General features: G+C 41.2%; 1 protein-coding gene across 1 annotated transcript in view; it reads left to right on the top strand.

Moving 5' to 3' along the window:
* phaf1 (phagosome assembly factor 1) overlaps nucleotides 1-16,082 on the top strand; it is a 74,431-nt gene that overhangs the window by 40,803 nt on the left and 17,546 nt on the right. The window contains exons 8-12 of the mRNA XM_048546387.2: nucleotides 548-660; nucleotides 11,041-11,174; nucleotides 11,621-11,704; nucleotides 11,789-11,871; nucleotides 14,104-14,147. Coding sequence (XP_048402344.1) covers nucleotides 548-660; nucleotides 11,041-11,174; nucleotides 11,621-11,704; nucleotides 11,789-11,871; nucleotides 14,104-14,147 — 458 coding nt within the window. The remainder of the gene's footprint in view (nucleotides 1-547; nucleotides 661-11,040; nucleotides 11,175-11,620; nucleotides 11,705-11,788; nucleotides 11,872-14,103; nucleotides 14,148-16,082) is intronic.

The raw sequence follows: 16,082 nt of genomic DNA, 5'->3' as shown, positions 1-16,082 counted from the left end.
CGATGAATATCCTGTGATTTCCTCAATTGTTTGTTGCCTTATGTCATACTCCCATTGTGCAACATGTTTTTCCAATGTACAAAATTCTGTGCTGTATGTTAATTTTAATGAAGCAGTAAATTAAAGTGAACTGAACACTGAATATCAACATTATGACAATTTCAAAACAAATGCCTAAAACTGCACTTTTCTGGTAATGTCTATATTGGCCTTGCATGAGAAACCTGGAATGTGTTTGGCAACAGTGCCCCTTTAATGGGCAGCACCTCTGTGATGTATTTTGAGTATCCAAAGCCTTGTTTGGTGGGGGGTGGGGGTGGGGGGGTGTTAAAGTCTAGACTTGGTTAATCAATGGCACTTGCTTGCTGCATATGTGCATGAGAATTGTTCTGTAAAATATTAAAGTCATGCTACACAACAAAGTATTTTCATTCTCAAATTTAATACACAGTACTAAAATTATGAGTCTGAGACTCTGAGGATAATATATTTCAGTGGGTTTTTTCCCCAATTACATTTACTAAGTGCAATAATCTGGCTTTTATAGAGCTCCTATGATGCCACTGAGTTGTTTCTATGGTAACGTGTATGCAGAAACTGTTGAAGTATTAAGCGATACCATGGGACCCCTGGGCCTCCGTCTGCGACTACTGACAGCAGGTAAAACAAAAATCATTGATATTGACGGAGGAGGAGGAAGTCTGACCCACTTAAGAGTACTAAAGTAATGGCTCCTTCATTCTGTTTAGTGAACTCCTGGGTACACTTTTGTACGTAGCTCTTCAGTTGTGGTGTGAAAGAAAGCCAGGAAATTTATCCTGTTGCTGTAAAACAGTAGGAGCCACTCCAGGTGATGGTGTGTACACCCTGCTGGTGTCCAGTGCTTGTCATTGGCTGAGGTGAATCTTTTGAGTATTATTTAATGAGGTCAGCCTGATAAACATGTACTTTTTCTTCTGTGAATCCTACCAACAGTGTGTTATTTTGCATGACCTTTGATGTAAGCTTGGCTCAGTTGGCAATCCTGGTTCTGAGTCAGAAGTTTGAGTTCAGGCCCCTATGTTGAACCTCTGAGTCTCAGCAAGTGTTTCAGTAAACACTGAGGAGAAGCTGCATACCATCATAAGCCTCATATTGAGACTGTTATCTCACTGCTCAGGTAATTGAGGGGTTTTGAGAATGCCAGTTTCTTTAAAGAAGAGCAAACCTTCATATTTCGAGTACAATGGCGTTTTTTTAAATCTGCAGGTGATTGCTTAGCTTGTGCTGTTAGTGGCATTTGCTTCTTAAGATAGCTTGAGTTTGAAATGTTGCAAACTCATACAATATCTGGCTTTTTGACCCCTTTTAGGGCGTATCTTTCTGATCGTCATGGCTTAGAAACATTTATACTGTGTCTAATCTGAGTTTTATGCTTTGTAATCTAAAAATTGGAAACCCCTACTCGCGCAGTTGTGAAAATGTGAGTTAAGACTTCACTAAAGCATGTTTTAATATATATCAACATACAGCATTTATGGATTGAGTCCTTGGTCTTTGTGAGTCTAACATTTTAAATCACCTTGCTACGGTCAGATTTTGATAAATATAAGTTGTAGCTGTGATGCTTTTCAGACTGAACTCTCACAGGAGCAAGAGATAGCAGGATCTGCCGATGCCAGAGAATCTGAGATAACGCAGTGTGAAGCTGGATGAACACAGCAGGCCAAGCAGCATCAGAGGATCAGGAAAGGTGACGTTTTGGGTCGAGACCCTTCAGGGAAAAACAAGGGTCTCAACCCGAAACGTCAACTTTCCTGCTGCTCTGATGCTGCTTGGCCTGTTGTGTTCATCCAGCATGACACCGTGTTAGCTCTCAGGAACAGAGCAGTTTGTCTTTCCGGAATGGTGGTGTGTGCTTTCTCATACGGTGACATTCTGCATGAAGCCAGAAGGGCCACCCCAGAGCTTTATTGGTATGATGGAACGCCAGGTAGGTGGCTTGTGTAGTTCTGAGTGACTTCAAAACGGCAGGGAGTTCGTCACCAAAGTTAGAGCACCGTATTTTTGAATCTCTACTGGAATGATGCTCCACTCCCCCTGCTGGTTAAGGTGATTAAATGTATGCCTAGCTGAGACCTATTCTGCAGCATTTAAACTAGGGATGACTATTTCCCAGTCTGTACTCAGTCGGTTAAACTCTATATATGGAATGCTCTGCCCCAGAATGCAGTGGAGGCCAAGTCTCTGGATACTTTCAAGAAAGAGATAGATAGAGCTCTTGGAGATAGTGGAATCAAGGGTTATGGGGATAAGGCAGGAACAGGATACTGATTGTGGATGATCAGCCATGATCATAATGAATGATGGTGCTGGCTCGAAGGGCCGAATGGCCTACTCCAGCACCTATTGTCTATTGTCTGGCGGTACCACAAATGATCTGTCACTGGTTTAGAAGAGGAAAATTTTTTTATTTCTCAATCTTCATCAATTCTGCTGACTGCAAACTATGTCAATGTATGTTGATAAGATTTAATTTGGCTGTGATGATTCCTATGGTTAAGTAGTCTGTTCCTTCCCAATCGAGCAGAAGGTACAACTACTTTGGATCAGTGAGGCAAGGAAGTCTCTCGTTAAAAGTGGAGCAATATGCAAATATGAATGTCTATTTTAACAAAGTATTTGCAAAACTAGAAATGCAGGTTTAATGATCTTTGTAGCATTATCTGAAGGGCAAACAACATAATATTTGTTGAATTCTTTCATTTTGAAGAATGCTTAGTGGTTAAACTAACCATGTTTTGGAAAGTGAAACACTGCTAGTCAGGAAGTCTCCGCATATAGGCAAGAACTTTTCAAAAGTTGATTTATGAGACGGGGTTGGTTGGGAGCGGTTGGGATGGTTGGCGAGGTATGGTGGTGGCGGATGTTCTCGGGTAAAGGGACCGCTGGAAAAGGGAAGTCTTCAAAAATGAGATAATGAGAATCCAGAGACAGTATGTTCCTGTTAGGATGAAGGGCAAGGCTATGAAGTGTAGAGAATGCGAGATGACTAGGGAAGTTGAGGTTTTAATCAAGAAAAAGGAGGCATGTCAGGTATAGACGGCAGAGATCAGGTGAATCCCTAGAAGAGTATAAAGGCAGTAGTGGTACTCTCAAAGGAAATCAGGAGGGCAAAAAGGGGACATGGCAAATAGGGTTAAGGAGAATCCAAAGGGATTCTCCAAATACAGTTAGGACAAAAGGGTAACTAGGAGGGGAATAGGATCCCTTAAACAGCAAGATTGCCTACGTGTGGAATTGGGAGACACTAAATGAACTTTTTGCATTAGTATTCACAATGAGGCAGAATTATGGAAGACATACAACATGGAGTATAAATAGCAACATTTAAAATGCTCACATTAGAGGTGGTGATGTTGGATGCTTTAAAATGCAAAAAGGTGGATAAATCCTTGGGAACTGACCGAGTGTACTCTGGAACCCTGGGAAGCTGGGGAAGTGATTGCTGGGCCTCTTAATGAAATATTTGTATCATCGATAGTCACAGGTAGGTGCTGGAAGACTGGAGGTTGGCTAACATGGTACCACTATTTAAGAAAGGTGGTAAGGAAACCGCCAGGGAGCCTGATGTTGGTGATGGGCATGTTGTTGGAGTGATTCCTGAAGGACAGGATTTGTGTATTTGGAAAGGCAAGGACTGATTAGGGATAGTCAATGTAGCTTTGTGCGTGAGAAATAGTGTCTCACTAACTTGAGTCCTTTTAAAGGTCCAATGGGAATCGAGGGCAGAGCTGTAGTTGTGATCTACATGGACTTCCGTAAGATGTTTGACAAGGCTCCTCATGGTAGACTGCTTGGCAAGGTTAGATCACATGGAATACAAGGAGAAGTAGCCACTTGGATACAGAACTGGCTCAAAGGTAGACAGAGTGATGGTGGGGGTTTTCAGACTGGAGGCCTGTGACCAGTATTGTACCACAAGGATCGATGGTGAGTCCACAGCTTCTTGACATTTATATGAATAATTTGCATGTGAATGTGGAAAATATGGTTAGTATGTTTGCAGATGACAAAATAGGTGGTGTATTGGGCAGGAAAGAAGGCTACTTCAGGGCAGAGAGATCTTGATCAGATGAGCAAGTGGGTGAGGAGTGGCAGATGGAATTTAATTTAGATAAATGTGAGGTACTGCATTTTGGAAAGGTAAATCAGGGCAGGACTTATATACTTAATGGTAAGATCCTGAGGAGTATTGCTGAGCAAAGTGACCATGGAGTGCAGGTTCATATTCCTTGAAAGTGGAGTCTCAGGTAGATAAGCCCTTGAGGAAGGCATTTGGTATGCTTGCCTTTATTGGTCAATGCATTGAGTATAGGAATTGGGGGGCCATGTTGCAGCTGTACAGGACACTGATTAGGCCACTTCTGGAATACTATGAGCAATTCTGGTTGCCCTGCTATAAGAAGGATGTTGTGAAACTTAAACGGGTTCAGAAAAGACTTTCAAGGAAGTTGCCAGGGTTGGAGGGTTTGAACTGTAGGGAAATGTAGGAATAGGCTGGGGCTATGTCCCCTGAGTGTCAGGCTTGAGGGGTGACCCTATAGAAGCTTATAAAGTCATGAGGCACGTGGATAGGGTGAATAGACAAGGTCTTTCCCAGTGGATGGGGGTGTCCAAAACCTAGATGGCTTAGAATTAAGGTTAAAGAGGAAAGATTTTAAAGAAATCTAAGGGACAACTTTTCCATGCAGAGGGTAGTGCATCTGTGGAATGAGCTGCAGGGGAAGTGGTAGAGGTTGGTACAACTGCAGCATTTAAAAGGATGGATATATCATGAGGAAAGGTTTAAAGGGATATGTGCCAAACGCTGGCAAATGGGACTAGATTTACTAAGGTTATCTGGTCATCATGGACAAGTTGGACTGAAGGATTCGTTCCTGTGCTGTACTCTGACTCTAACTACATTGAGTTAGCTGTGAGGGTAACATGTGGGATGTATCCTGTGTTCTTGACCAGTGGGATCAGGCTTGGACTATGTATGTTCTGTGCTTGACTCCCATGTGTAGTACCTGTGCTATGGGAGTGTGCAATAAGAGTTGATGTGATGAAAGAAAAACAATCGGCAGCCATTTATTTAATACTCTGACACACTCTTTGCTATACAAAGGACGCAACTGTTTTGTTTTTCCTCCAATACCCAGGTTCAGAGTATTCCAAGCAATTTATCATTCTTGATACTCTTCCTTAAGTACGTAATGACTTCTCTTGGTGCAAAGCAAATGTTGAGAGAATACAAATTTTCCCATCTGTATATTGTCTTAATATTTTATGTCCCTGAATGCTTCCCTTACTTAGCCTCTTAATAGATTTAGAGCTTGAGCACCATGAGGGAAAGGAATTAGTTACTATATTATTAATAACTAATTATCATTAAATATTTAAACACTCAATAGTAAGGTAGTGAGAACCTATAAATGGAAACTCTACAATTTCTGAACCTTGACAGTTCTGTGTGTAGCTGACGTCTGTTTACAGTTTTAATTTTTCTTGATATTTTGTAGAAGTTGGAAAGAGCTAGATTTAGCACATGCTTCATGGGTAGGTAAATCCTAAATGGGAGTTCCAGTAATTGTAAGACAACTATCTGTGAGCCTTGGAGTGGATATGTTAGCTCACTTTGGCACTTCATGTTGTGTTGTTATTCTGTCAGCCTCTACTTGATACTGTATGAGAATAGTTCTCCCACATCATGAGGAAAGTTTATCATTTTCTACAAGCTGAAATACATTTGACTGAGTAACTGGGACAAATTTTTCTTCAGAAGTATCTCCTATCCCTGATGTGCCTGTGCCTTTCTGCTGTGCATTTCCATCCTGACCCCCTCTAATGAGCTCAGAGTTTGATCAGTTCTTTGAAAAGAGATGTAATGTCTTCCTGACCTAACCCCCCAGAGGTCTAGCCACATGATAGCATGATAAAACATGGACATCATTGCCTGGTTATCAATTAAACAGTCTGCCTCGGAATGCTTCTGGCCCTGCTTGAGTACGTTAGGTGTTCAGTGCTTGCTGTCCTTTGGGATTTTGCCCACTCCTTCAATAAATAATTAGCAAGTCCACCAGTTGGATCCAAGTGGACATCTTCACTCAAGTATAAATGCAATAAAGCCACTGTACCACTTGTTCTCCTACAATTCTCAGCTATTCTCAAGATGAATATCACTGGGGTTAGCATTTGAGTATTCAGCAGCTGAAGTTGTAATGTTGCAGGTACACTAGGTGTGGTAAGGAATAGTGTGGGGGGGAGGTGGCAGAGGCAAGTTCTAGGATTTTGACACAGTGACAGTGAAGGGACAGCAATAATATTTCAAATTGGGATAGTGTGTTGCTTGAAGGGGAGCTTGCAGATGTTCCCATGTGTTGCTACCCATATTCTTTTTGATATTAGTATTTGAGAGGTACTGTTGGAAAAGGCTTGGTGAGTTATTGAAATGCATTTTGTAAATGATACACAGTTCTGCCACTGTGCACCTGTGATGGCGGGATGAATGCATGACTTGGTGAATAGAATAACAGTCTATGGGCTTCATTTTTTTGGTGTCAGCTTTGAACGTTATTGGAGCTTTACTTCAGCAAGTGAAGAGCATTCCACTGTCCTCCTTACTTGAGCCTTGTAATTGGCCTGGTTTTGGGGTACCTGGATGTTGGTCATTGCAGAATTCTCAACTCTGTCCAACACCAACCACATTTTTGTGGTTGGTCCAGAAGCTATCCATTGGAACATCTTTTATCATCAACTTGCAGTAGCTCTCTACTAGCCGCCTATTTCAAATTTATGAACTGTCAAACCCTCAGTTTGACTCGTTCCTTTGGCGTGCCTCAGGATGAATTCAATAAGCAGGACATTAAATTTAGTTAATGTTATTTAGCTACTTTCAGTAGCATCATGTTTTCATAAAAATTGACTGATCATATGTCTCTTGCCTGCCCACTCTTCAGTTGAGGCCCCATTGACTTTTTGAGGTGCATCTCACAGTGGTAACTCAATTTACTGCTGATAGCCTAATGCATAACAAAAGCCAGCTTCCACCTGTGTGTGATTGTTGTTCTAGACTGGGAATAGTCTGGAGGATGAGATTGGCCAAGAGAATGATGGAGCGATTGACTGTGGCGATAACAAAATCACAGGTGATATTTGGGTGAGGATGCCAGCTAAATAGCCTCTAATTCTAATTTACGTAATAAAATTGTATAATGGTTACAACCCAGAAGGCGGCTGTCGTTCCTTTTATATCTATGCTGGCTCACAGCAGTCTTCCCAATGCAGCTGCTGACTGCATTCAATAGACAATAGACAAAAGGTGCTGGAGTAGGCCATTCGGCCCTTCGAGCCAGCACCATCATTCATTATGATCATGGCTGATCATCCACAATCAGTATCCTGTTCCTGCCTTATCCCCATAACCCTTGATTCCACTATCTTTAAGAACTCTATCTATCTCTTTCTTGAAAGTATCCAGAGAGTTGGCCTCCACTGCCTTCTGGGGCAGAGCATTCCATATATCCACCACTCTCTGGGTGAAGAAGTTTTTCCTCAACTCTGTTCTAAATGGCCTACTCCTTATTTTTAAACTGTGTCCTCTGGTTCTGGACTCACCCATCGGCGGAAACATGCTTCCTGCCTCCAGAGTATCCAATCCCTTGATCTTGTACATCTCAATCAGATCCCCCTCATCCTTCTAAACCCAAGTGTATACAAGCCCAGTCGCTCCAATCTTTCAACATATGATAGTCCCACCATTCCGGGACTTGACCTCGTGAACCTACGCTGCACTCCCTCAATAGCAAGAACGTCCTTCCTCAAATTTGGAGACCAAAACTGCACACAATACTGCAGGTGTGGTCTCACCAGGGCCCTGTTCAGCTGCAGAAGGACCTCTGCTCCTATACTCAATTCCTCTTGTTATGAAGGCCAGCATGCTATTAGCTTTCTTCACTACCTGCATGTTTGCTTTCATTGACTGACATACAAGAACACCGACATCTCGTTGTACTTCCCGTTTACCTAACTTGACTCCATTGAGATAGTAATCTGCCTTCCTGTTCTTGCCACCAAAGTGTATAACCACACATTTATCCACATTAAACTGCATCTGCCCTGCATCCGTCCACTCACCTAGCCTTTCCAAGTCATCCTGTATTCTCATAACATCCTCCTCGCATTTCACACTGCCACCCAGCTTTGTGTCATCAGCAAATTTGCTAATATTACTTATAATGCCTTCGTCTATATCATTAATGTATATCGTAAACAGCTGCGGTCCCAGCATCAAACCTTGTGGTACCCAACTGGTCACCGCCTGCCATTCCAAAAGGGACCCATTTATCACTGCTCTTTGCGTCCTGTCAGCCAGCCAATTTTCAATCCAAGTCAGTATTTTGCCCCCAATAACACGTGCCCTCATTTTGCTCACCAGTCTCCTATATGGGACTTTATCAAAGGCTTTCTGAAAGTCCAGGTACACTACATCTACTGGTTCTCCCTTGTCCATCTTTGTGGATACATCCTCAAAAAATTCCACAAGATTAGTCAAGCACGATTTCCCCTTCGTAAATCCATGCTGACTCTGACCTATCCTGTTACTGCTATCCAAATGAGTTGTAATTTCACTTTTATAATTGACTCCAGCATCTTTCCCACCACTGACGTCAGGCTAACTGGTCTATAATTTCCTGTTTTCTCTCTCCCTCCTTTCTTGAAAAGTGGGACAACATTAGCAACATTAGTGGGACAACAGTCTGCAGGAACTGATCCTGAATCTATAGAACCTTGGAAAATGATTACCAATGCGTCCACGATTTCTAGAGCCATCTCCTTAAGTACCCTGGGATGCAGACCATCAGGTCCCGGACACTTATCAGCCTTCAGACCTAATAATCTATCCAACACCATTTCCTGCCCTAATATAAATTCCCTTCAGTTCATCCATTACCCTAGGCCCTTCAGCCACTACTGCATCTGGGAGATTGCTTGTGTCTTCCCTAGTGAAGACAATACCTTTTCAACTCCCCTGCCATTTCCTCGTTCCCCGTAATAAATTCACCCGTTTCTGACTTCAAGGGCCAAATTTTAGTCTTAACCATTTTTTTTCTTCTTACATACCTAAATCAGCTTTTACTACCCTCCTTTATATTTTTGGCCAGTTTTCCTTCATACCTCATTTTTTCTGTGTATTGCCTTTTTAGTTATCCGCTGTTGCTCTTTAAAAGCTTCCCAGTCCTCTGGCATTCCGCTCATCTTTGCAATGTTATACTTGCTCTCTTTTATCTTTATACAGCCTTAACTTCCCTCATCAGCCACAGCTGACCCTGCCTCCCCTTAGGATCTTTCTTCCTCTTTGGAATGAACTGATCCCGCACCTTCTGCATTATATCCAGAAATACCTGCCATTGTTGTTCTACTGTCATCCCTGCTCGGGTATTGTACCATTGAATTTTGGCCAGCTTCTCCCTCATAGCTCCATAGTTCCCTTTATTCAACTGCAATACTGACACTTCCGATTCTCCCTTCTCCCTCTCAAACTGCAGATTAAAACTTATCATATTATGGTCACTACCTCCTCATGTCTCCTTTACTTTGAGGTCCCTGATCAAATCCGGTTCATTGCACAACACCAGATCCAGAATTGCCTTCTCCCTGGTAGGCCCCAGTACAAGCTGTTCTAAGAATCCATCTCGGAGGCACTCCACAAACTCCCTTTCTTGGGGTCCAGTACCATCCTGATTCTCCCAGTCTACCTGCATTTTGAAATCTCCCATCACAACTGTAGTGATACCTTTGTGACAGGCCAGTTTCAACTCTGATTCAATTAGCTGGTACTGACATTTTGGTTTTTTTAGCTGTGGTTGTTAAATCGTTGAGGAGCTCCAACTGTACGGATTAATTACAAACTAGAGCATAAATAGAAATTCACTAAGTCTGCTTAGACTGCTCTTTCCAAAGTCTCTGGCCACTTCCGCCTAGAATGGCAAAGGCAGCAGATTTTTAAAAAAAAAACCTTCAAGTTATTCTTCAAGCTGCTTTGCCATCCTGACTTAGAAAATTACTGCCATTCCTTCACTGATAGTTCAAACTTCTGGAATTCCCCCCCCAAATGTACTGCAGATGTACCTGGACCAAATTGACTGCAGTGATTCGAGAAGGCAGCTAGTTAGCAGTATGTAAAAGACAGTTTGGTGGGGGAGGGCAATGAATGAATGCATGTTGGACCAGCTGGAGAAGCTTACATCTCCGATTTAAATTTTTAAAAAATGTCAGCTAATAGTCTATGAATAATGAAGCTATTGCTATCTCTAAAACAGCTGATCCGCAGTTTACATCAGAAAGGTACATGGAACTGCTGAGTGCAGTGACCAAAATGTGAGCAATCTTTGAGTTCCACGCAATAAAAATGGAATTTGGTTTGTTCATTCAGCGTACATTTATTAGCTTGATTCTTAAAGGGCACATTTGCAAGAACAAATTCTTGAAATGCTAGTTAAAAATAAGGAATGTCATGCAGTTGCGGGATTTTAATTTAAATTGTGCTATCTTTATATTTTAACTGAGAGATTGTTGGCTGCTACAGAATTTATTATTATTTAACACGGTAGCACAGCTACAGAGAATGGGGATTTGTTGAGGACTCCTTCTCCATCTTTAGTGCTTGAAGCCAGACAGTGTTTTTTTGTTTGAGAATGCTGACAGGTTTCCCCTTTCCTAATGTCTGCTTGTGTTTATTCAAGGCTAGTACAATAGCCTTGCAGTGTATTCAATTTTTCACTTGCTGAATCCAGCTGAGATTCTGCTTCATTGGGAAGAGGGCAGGGATTGTTTGAAAGCTGAACGTGGACATTTCATGGTGCAAAACATTGAGACAAACTGCTTTTTCACCAAGTGCCAGTTTTTAATTAACTTGAATGCTCTTGCTGTCTAGAGAAAGCTGCAGTTATGTTTCCCAATTCTTTTAGTGTGCTGAACTGCTTCTAAACTGCCTCTGCCTCTCTCTTCTGATTGCAGGTTGTGCCCCTGGAGTATTGGCTGATACAAAGATGCATACGTTTGAACGCTGCGTGTATTTTGGGGATTCTTGCCAGGATGTGTTGAGTGCTCTGGGATCTCCACATAAAGTCTTCTACAAGTCAGAGGACAAGGTAATTGTGACTTGGGGATCAGGTGTGGATGCTGAGTATGTCATGGCTCAACGTATATGCTCGATTTGTGAAAGTTAAACCCTGAGGGTTGTACTGTAAGTCGGACACTGAATGTACTTGTGACAGCTCTTAGGAGTTGTAGCATCTGTATGTGCACACTTCATGTCATGTAACTTCCTCCTTCTGACTAATATTAGTGACTGTTAAGCAGTGACAGCACTTTTCTATTCTGTACAGTTTCAATTCAGGGCCTGAGAACTATGAACCCATATCCAGTGTTCTCTGATAATACAAAAATCTCCTTACTGGCTGTAGAGATTCTAGTTATGAAACCATGTACATTTTACCCAATATTACTGTAGGCCTTGTGTAGTGATACGCTTACTCCTATGCAACATTGATTTATGCACATTGCGCCTATTAACTGATTGCTTTTGTTTCCACAGATGAAGATCCACTCTCCCTCCCCTCACAAGCAGGTTCCCTCCAAGTGCAATGACTACTTTTTCAACTACTTTACTCTGGGAGTGGTATGTATCTGCAGTCTCGCTTATTGGATTAGCTTCTTGATGTTTACTTTCTACAACTTTTGTCTGTCTTTTTTCCCTCTGCAGGATGTTTTGTTTGATGCCACCACACATCAAGTGAAGAAATTTGTCCTTCACACGAACTACCCAGGTCATTACAACTTCAATATGTGAGTGTCAACTGCAGCAGTATGCCTATGTCCAAGTGGGTCTTGTTGACTTAGCCTTCTGTGCTGTATAATTCTATTTTGTCATTTTTTTAAACAGTACTTGTCATTTTTAAGTAAGAAAAAAAGTTCAATATAATTTTAAGTATTTGCATTCACAATCCAGGCAAAAATTGATGGTCTGTGTGAATGTGGAAGCATTTGGATGTCAGATTTTGTGTGAAGATCATGCTAGAGTTGCCACTGACTGTTCAGCTGAGGCACATTCCACATCGAGATTCCTGACTGAACTATAGCAATTTGAAAGTACAGAATCCTGACTCTCGAGGAACTGTATCTCATCTATAGATCACTCAGCAGAAGGCTTGCAGCTGCTGCAATTGTGTTTTCTGAATGTATTAGTTGCTACCAGACTGCCCTGCTTTCGAAGTAGGCCTGTATATTTCAGTGCTGCAGAATGAATGTTGAGAGCAATTTCAGTATATTCTGGCACTGCTTCTAATTGCACACATGTGCATCTTCATGCGAATTGAAGAAGAAATTGAGCTACTTCAGTCATAAGCAAGTGGAAAATATACCTTCATCAGTATGATGGGCCTCACGGGCAGTACTCTTCCTAAGTATCGCTTGTGTCAAGACCTAGTGGATAGGTGCGCTCTGGGGCCAAACTCTTCATTGGGTTCAGCAGCTCAAGCTCTGGCATATCAGCCATACAAAGATAAGGTGGGAGAATGGTCAAAATTGGCTGTCCAGTGAATGCCTGCCAGAAAGTGTACACCTCTGTTTATTAACCAGGTTAGTATTTGCTCAAGTGTGCCTCTTAACAGGTGAGCACCTTACGATCAGTGTTGTAACTTGAGCAAAGTATTTGAATAACATAGACTACCTTGGGTAATAATCCCTTTGTGCTCTGAGAGGTGAACCTGTGAAGATTCATGAAATAGTTACAAAATCTGGGTTGACTTGGACATCGAGCTTAAAATGAACCACCTGTGCAGGAGGACCCTTTTCTGTTCAAACAGTCCGCTGTTTGCATTTTAAATGTCCATGAACTTTCTTCACAATATGGCCAGCATTGCTTGCTAGATTCTGTGCGTGAGTAAACCTTAAATGTGTATGTGAGCTGAAAAGTTGAGGTCAACTGCTAATGAGAATGAAACCCTAAATGTTTTTATTAACTGTAAAATGAAAGGCCAACTTGTATGCAAAATATTGGCCTAAACGGATGCTGAGCAAAATGCAGAAGCCTTGTATGCTAAGTCGACATGCGCAACTCGAGCAACAGCATTTGTTGTATGCTCGAGAAGAGTGGTAAAACTGAGCTTGAAGCGGCCACTGGTTTCTAGCAGACTAATAACCGATGCCTTAACTTTTTTAATTGATACGCAAACTACCGCATTAACTTTGTAGTATTACTGCAGATTGGCTGAGATCTGTGCCTGTAACTGTCTGTCTCTTTTGTTCAGTCGCTGCCCCATGTTTGTTAAAACTGAAGTGTAGTTTATTTAAATTAATTCAGCCTGGGGTCAGACATGGAACAGCAAGCAGTGATTTTACTTCTCTCCACCCATACTGCCAGTATGTTGTGAACATGTTTAGCAGACGACAAATTCATTTCGAAAGGAATTTTAAGCCCTAATTTTCAGGACTGATGTTATTTGGAATGCACAAGTCTTGCTGGTGCTGTATCTAGTTATCGGGTTTATTGTTGAAACTAGATTCAAAGATATTTGTTTTTATTCCATTGTCCTAGATGGCCTACCTTTCTCATTAGCGTTTCTACATTTCTTGGAGGTTTACCATTCAAGTTTCTGGAAAAGGAGAAATTTATACTTAATTTATGTCTGAAAAGGAAGTGTTGGTAGAAACTTGGGCTTTAAAGTGGCATTTTTTGCTTTCTATATCAGGCTAGTGATCTGTCAGAGAACTCCACTGCAATCGCAGGGCATTGTTTGTTAGTTTTGAGCAATCCTTTATTCATCTCCAGTTTTAACTTTGTCTTCTGAGCAGCATCTGACATTTCAGGTTGGGGTAGGAATTCTGACTCTCCTAAGTGTCAGTTGTATGTAATATGTGATTTCAACATCTCAGACGTTTTGTGGGTGGAACTGATATCGTCTGAGGTATTGTGGTTTTGGGGTCTTAACTCTCCTGGCTACTGGAAGGGTGAAAAATCACTGTTCTATGGAGTCAATGACTCTGGGAATTCATTTAAAACTTTTATCCCCCCCACAGATACCATCGCTGTGATTTCAAGATCCCACTTGCAGTTAAACAAGGTGAGATCCCTTTCTTTTGGGGATTGTGGGGGAAGGTGCATTGTGATATTTGTGAAGTAGATAATCCCACAATTCAAGTCAGTTGTCCTTGGTGGAAGAGGTTGCAGCTCCATGATTAAATGATTTTCCAAGTGGGCCACCGTGCCCAGAGATAAGGGAACAATTGAGAGAATAAATGAACAGATCGTGCTCGGTTTATCTATTAATTAGTTTAAACAGCTTTTAAATTCAGTATTCTATTATAGTTCAAAGTAATTTCATTATTTTAAAAGGTTTTTTTTTAAAAAGAATGTTTACCTCTGTCTAATTACTGGAACCTCCTGTCCAGCCATCAGAATTTTCATGGATCTAACGCATATGCTGCTGTCTGAAACTATGACCCAGAACATGAATGAATTTGCAGAGATCCTGTCTTCATTCTTGAAGTAAATGTGGTGTTTAATTGATTGTAACAACATGGCAAGTCTATAAAAGCTACAAAGTGACAGGCCAAAGGAAATAGAAAATGCATGAGGCCAGAGAAATACAGAGCATTTGGCTTGAAGAGAATGGCAGATAGGGAGAGGGAAAGATTTGATAGCAACAGCAACTGCCGCATGTTTCGGGTTCAATGTTGGTAGATAAGAGATGCATGGGTAATCCGCTTTAGAGTGCAAACAAGAGTTTGGAAGAGCTCAAATTTATGGAAGGTGAAAAATGAGACTGACCAGAAAATCAATAAAATAGCATAGACTAAAGGTGCTAAAAGCCTGAGAAGAAGGTTTCAGTGCCAGGTGGAACACAGGAATTGCTGACTAGTGAAAGAAAATGGTGCATCTAGTTGACTTTCCATCATTTGGTAGTTGCCCCATACAGCAATAATGGCATTATTGAATGAAATTGATATCATTAGCCAATGAGTCTACACCAGAACATATTAGTGAACTGATACAGAGCTAGAGGAAGATTGTGCAATGAGACTTTCTTATGAGTAGGGTAGGGATTTGTAAGCTCAATTTGAGATTGTACAGGAAGTTGAAGTTAGGGTCAGCTTGGTCCATTAGTGATTAGATCAGAGAAGAGGGAGAGGTCCTGGCTTGGGTTATTTGGGTGAATGCATAGAGAATTGTGGGGTATGCAGTTACATTTAGAACTTCATTGATCCTTCAAATAATGTAATTTAAATAGCTGTAGTCATAATCCACAAAATATTAAGGCTGCAGGTCTGCAACTGGTGCCAGTCAAGCCTCCCTGCATGTGCCCCCCATCCACCCACCCCCATTGACATTTGCTGTGTCTATTTGAATAGTACTGTTGTGACAGAGGCTGGATTCCCACCTTGGATTGCAACAGAAAATAAAAATACTTGCTACGGATACCAAGATGAGCAATTAAATACCTTGTCTGTTCAGGTTTTAAGCAAAAGATCAATAGACCAGATTTGTTAGTAAACAGTCACTGGTTTGTGATCAAAACAAATGCTTTTAATAAAAATGCAATAATTCGTTAATATAGTGGTACAGAAATACAAATAGTTATTTTTATAAATAGCCATGAAAAATATGTACATGCATGAAAGTTGCTTTCTTCGCACAAATTGTCTTTCTGACCAAAAAAAAAACACACTGGTTAATGAATTATTGAAGGCAAAAGGATAAAGCATAGAATGTTCCAGATTCTGTTGCTCTGATATCTTGGCATGTTTGGTGAAGTCACAAGCATTTGCGTTGTCTTACAGTTATTGCAGACAGAATTTGCTCAGGAAATGTAATTGTAGTCTACCAATCAGATATCGAGAGTTCTGATTTCTAGAAAGCCCTTTTCAAAAAAAGTCTCCAGTGTACACAGTGAATTTTCTTTAAATAACCTCTTTAAAAGAAACCATTCTAAGTACGTTCACAAATCTTAAAATTTTTTTTTCTACTCAGTCCTTTTTAAAAACCTGTCTGCTGAGCA

This window comes from Stegostoma tigrinum, chromosome 16 (assembly GCF_030684315.1).
Source record: "Stegostoma tigrinum isolate sSteTig4 chromosome 16, sSteTig4.hap1, whole genome shotgun sequence".
Classification (NCBI taxonomy): Eukaryota; Metazoa; Chordata; class Chondrichthyes; order Orectolobiformes; family Stegostomatidae; genus Stegostoma; species Stegostoma tigrinum.
This window is presented reverse-complemented; position numbering and strand designations above follow the sequence as displayed.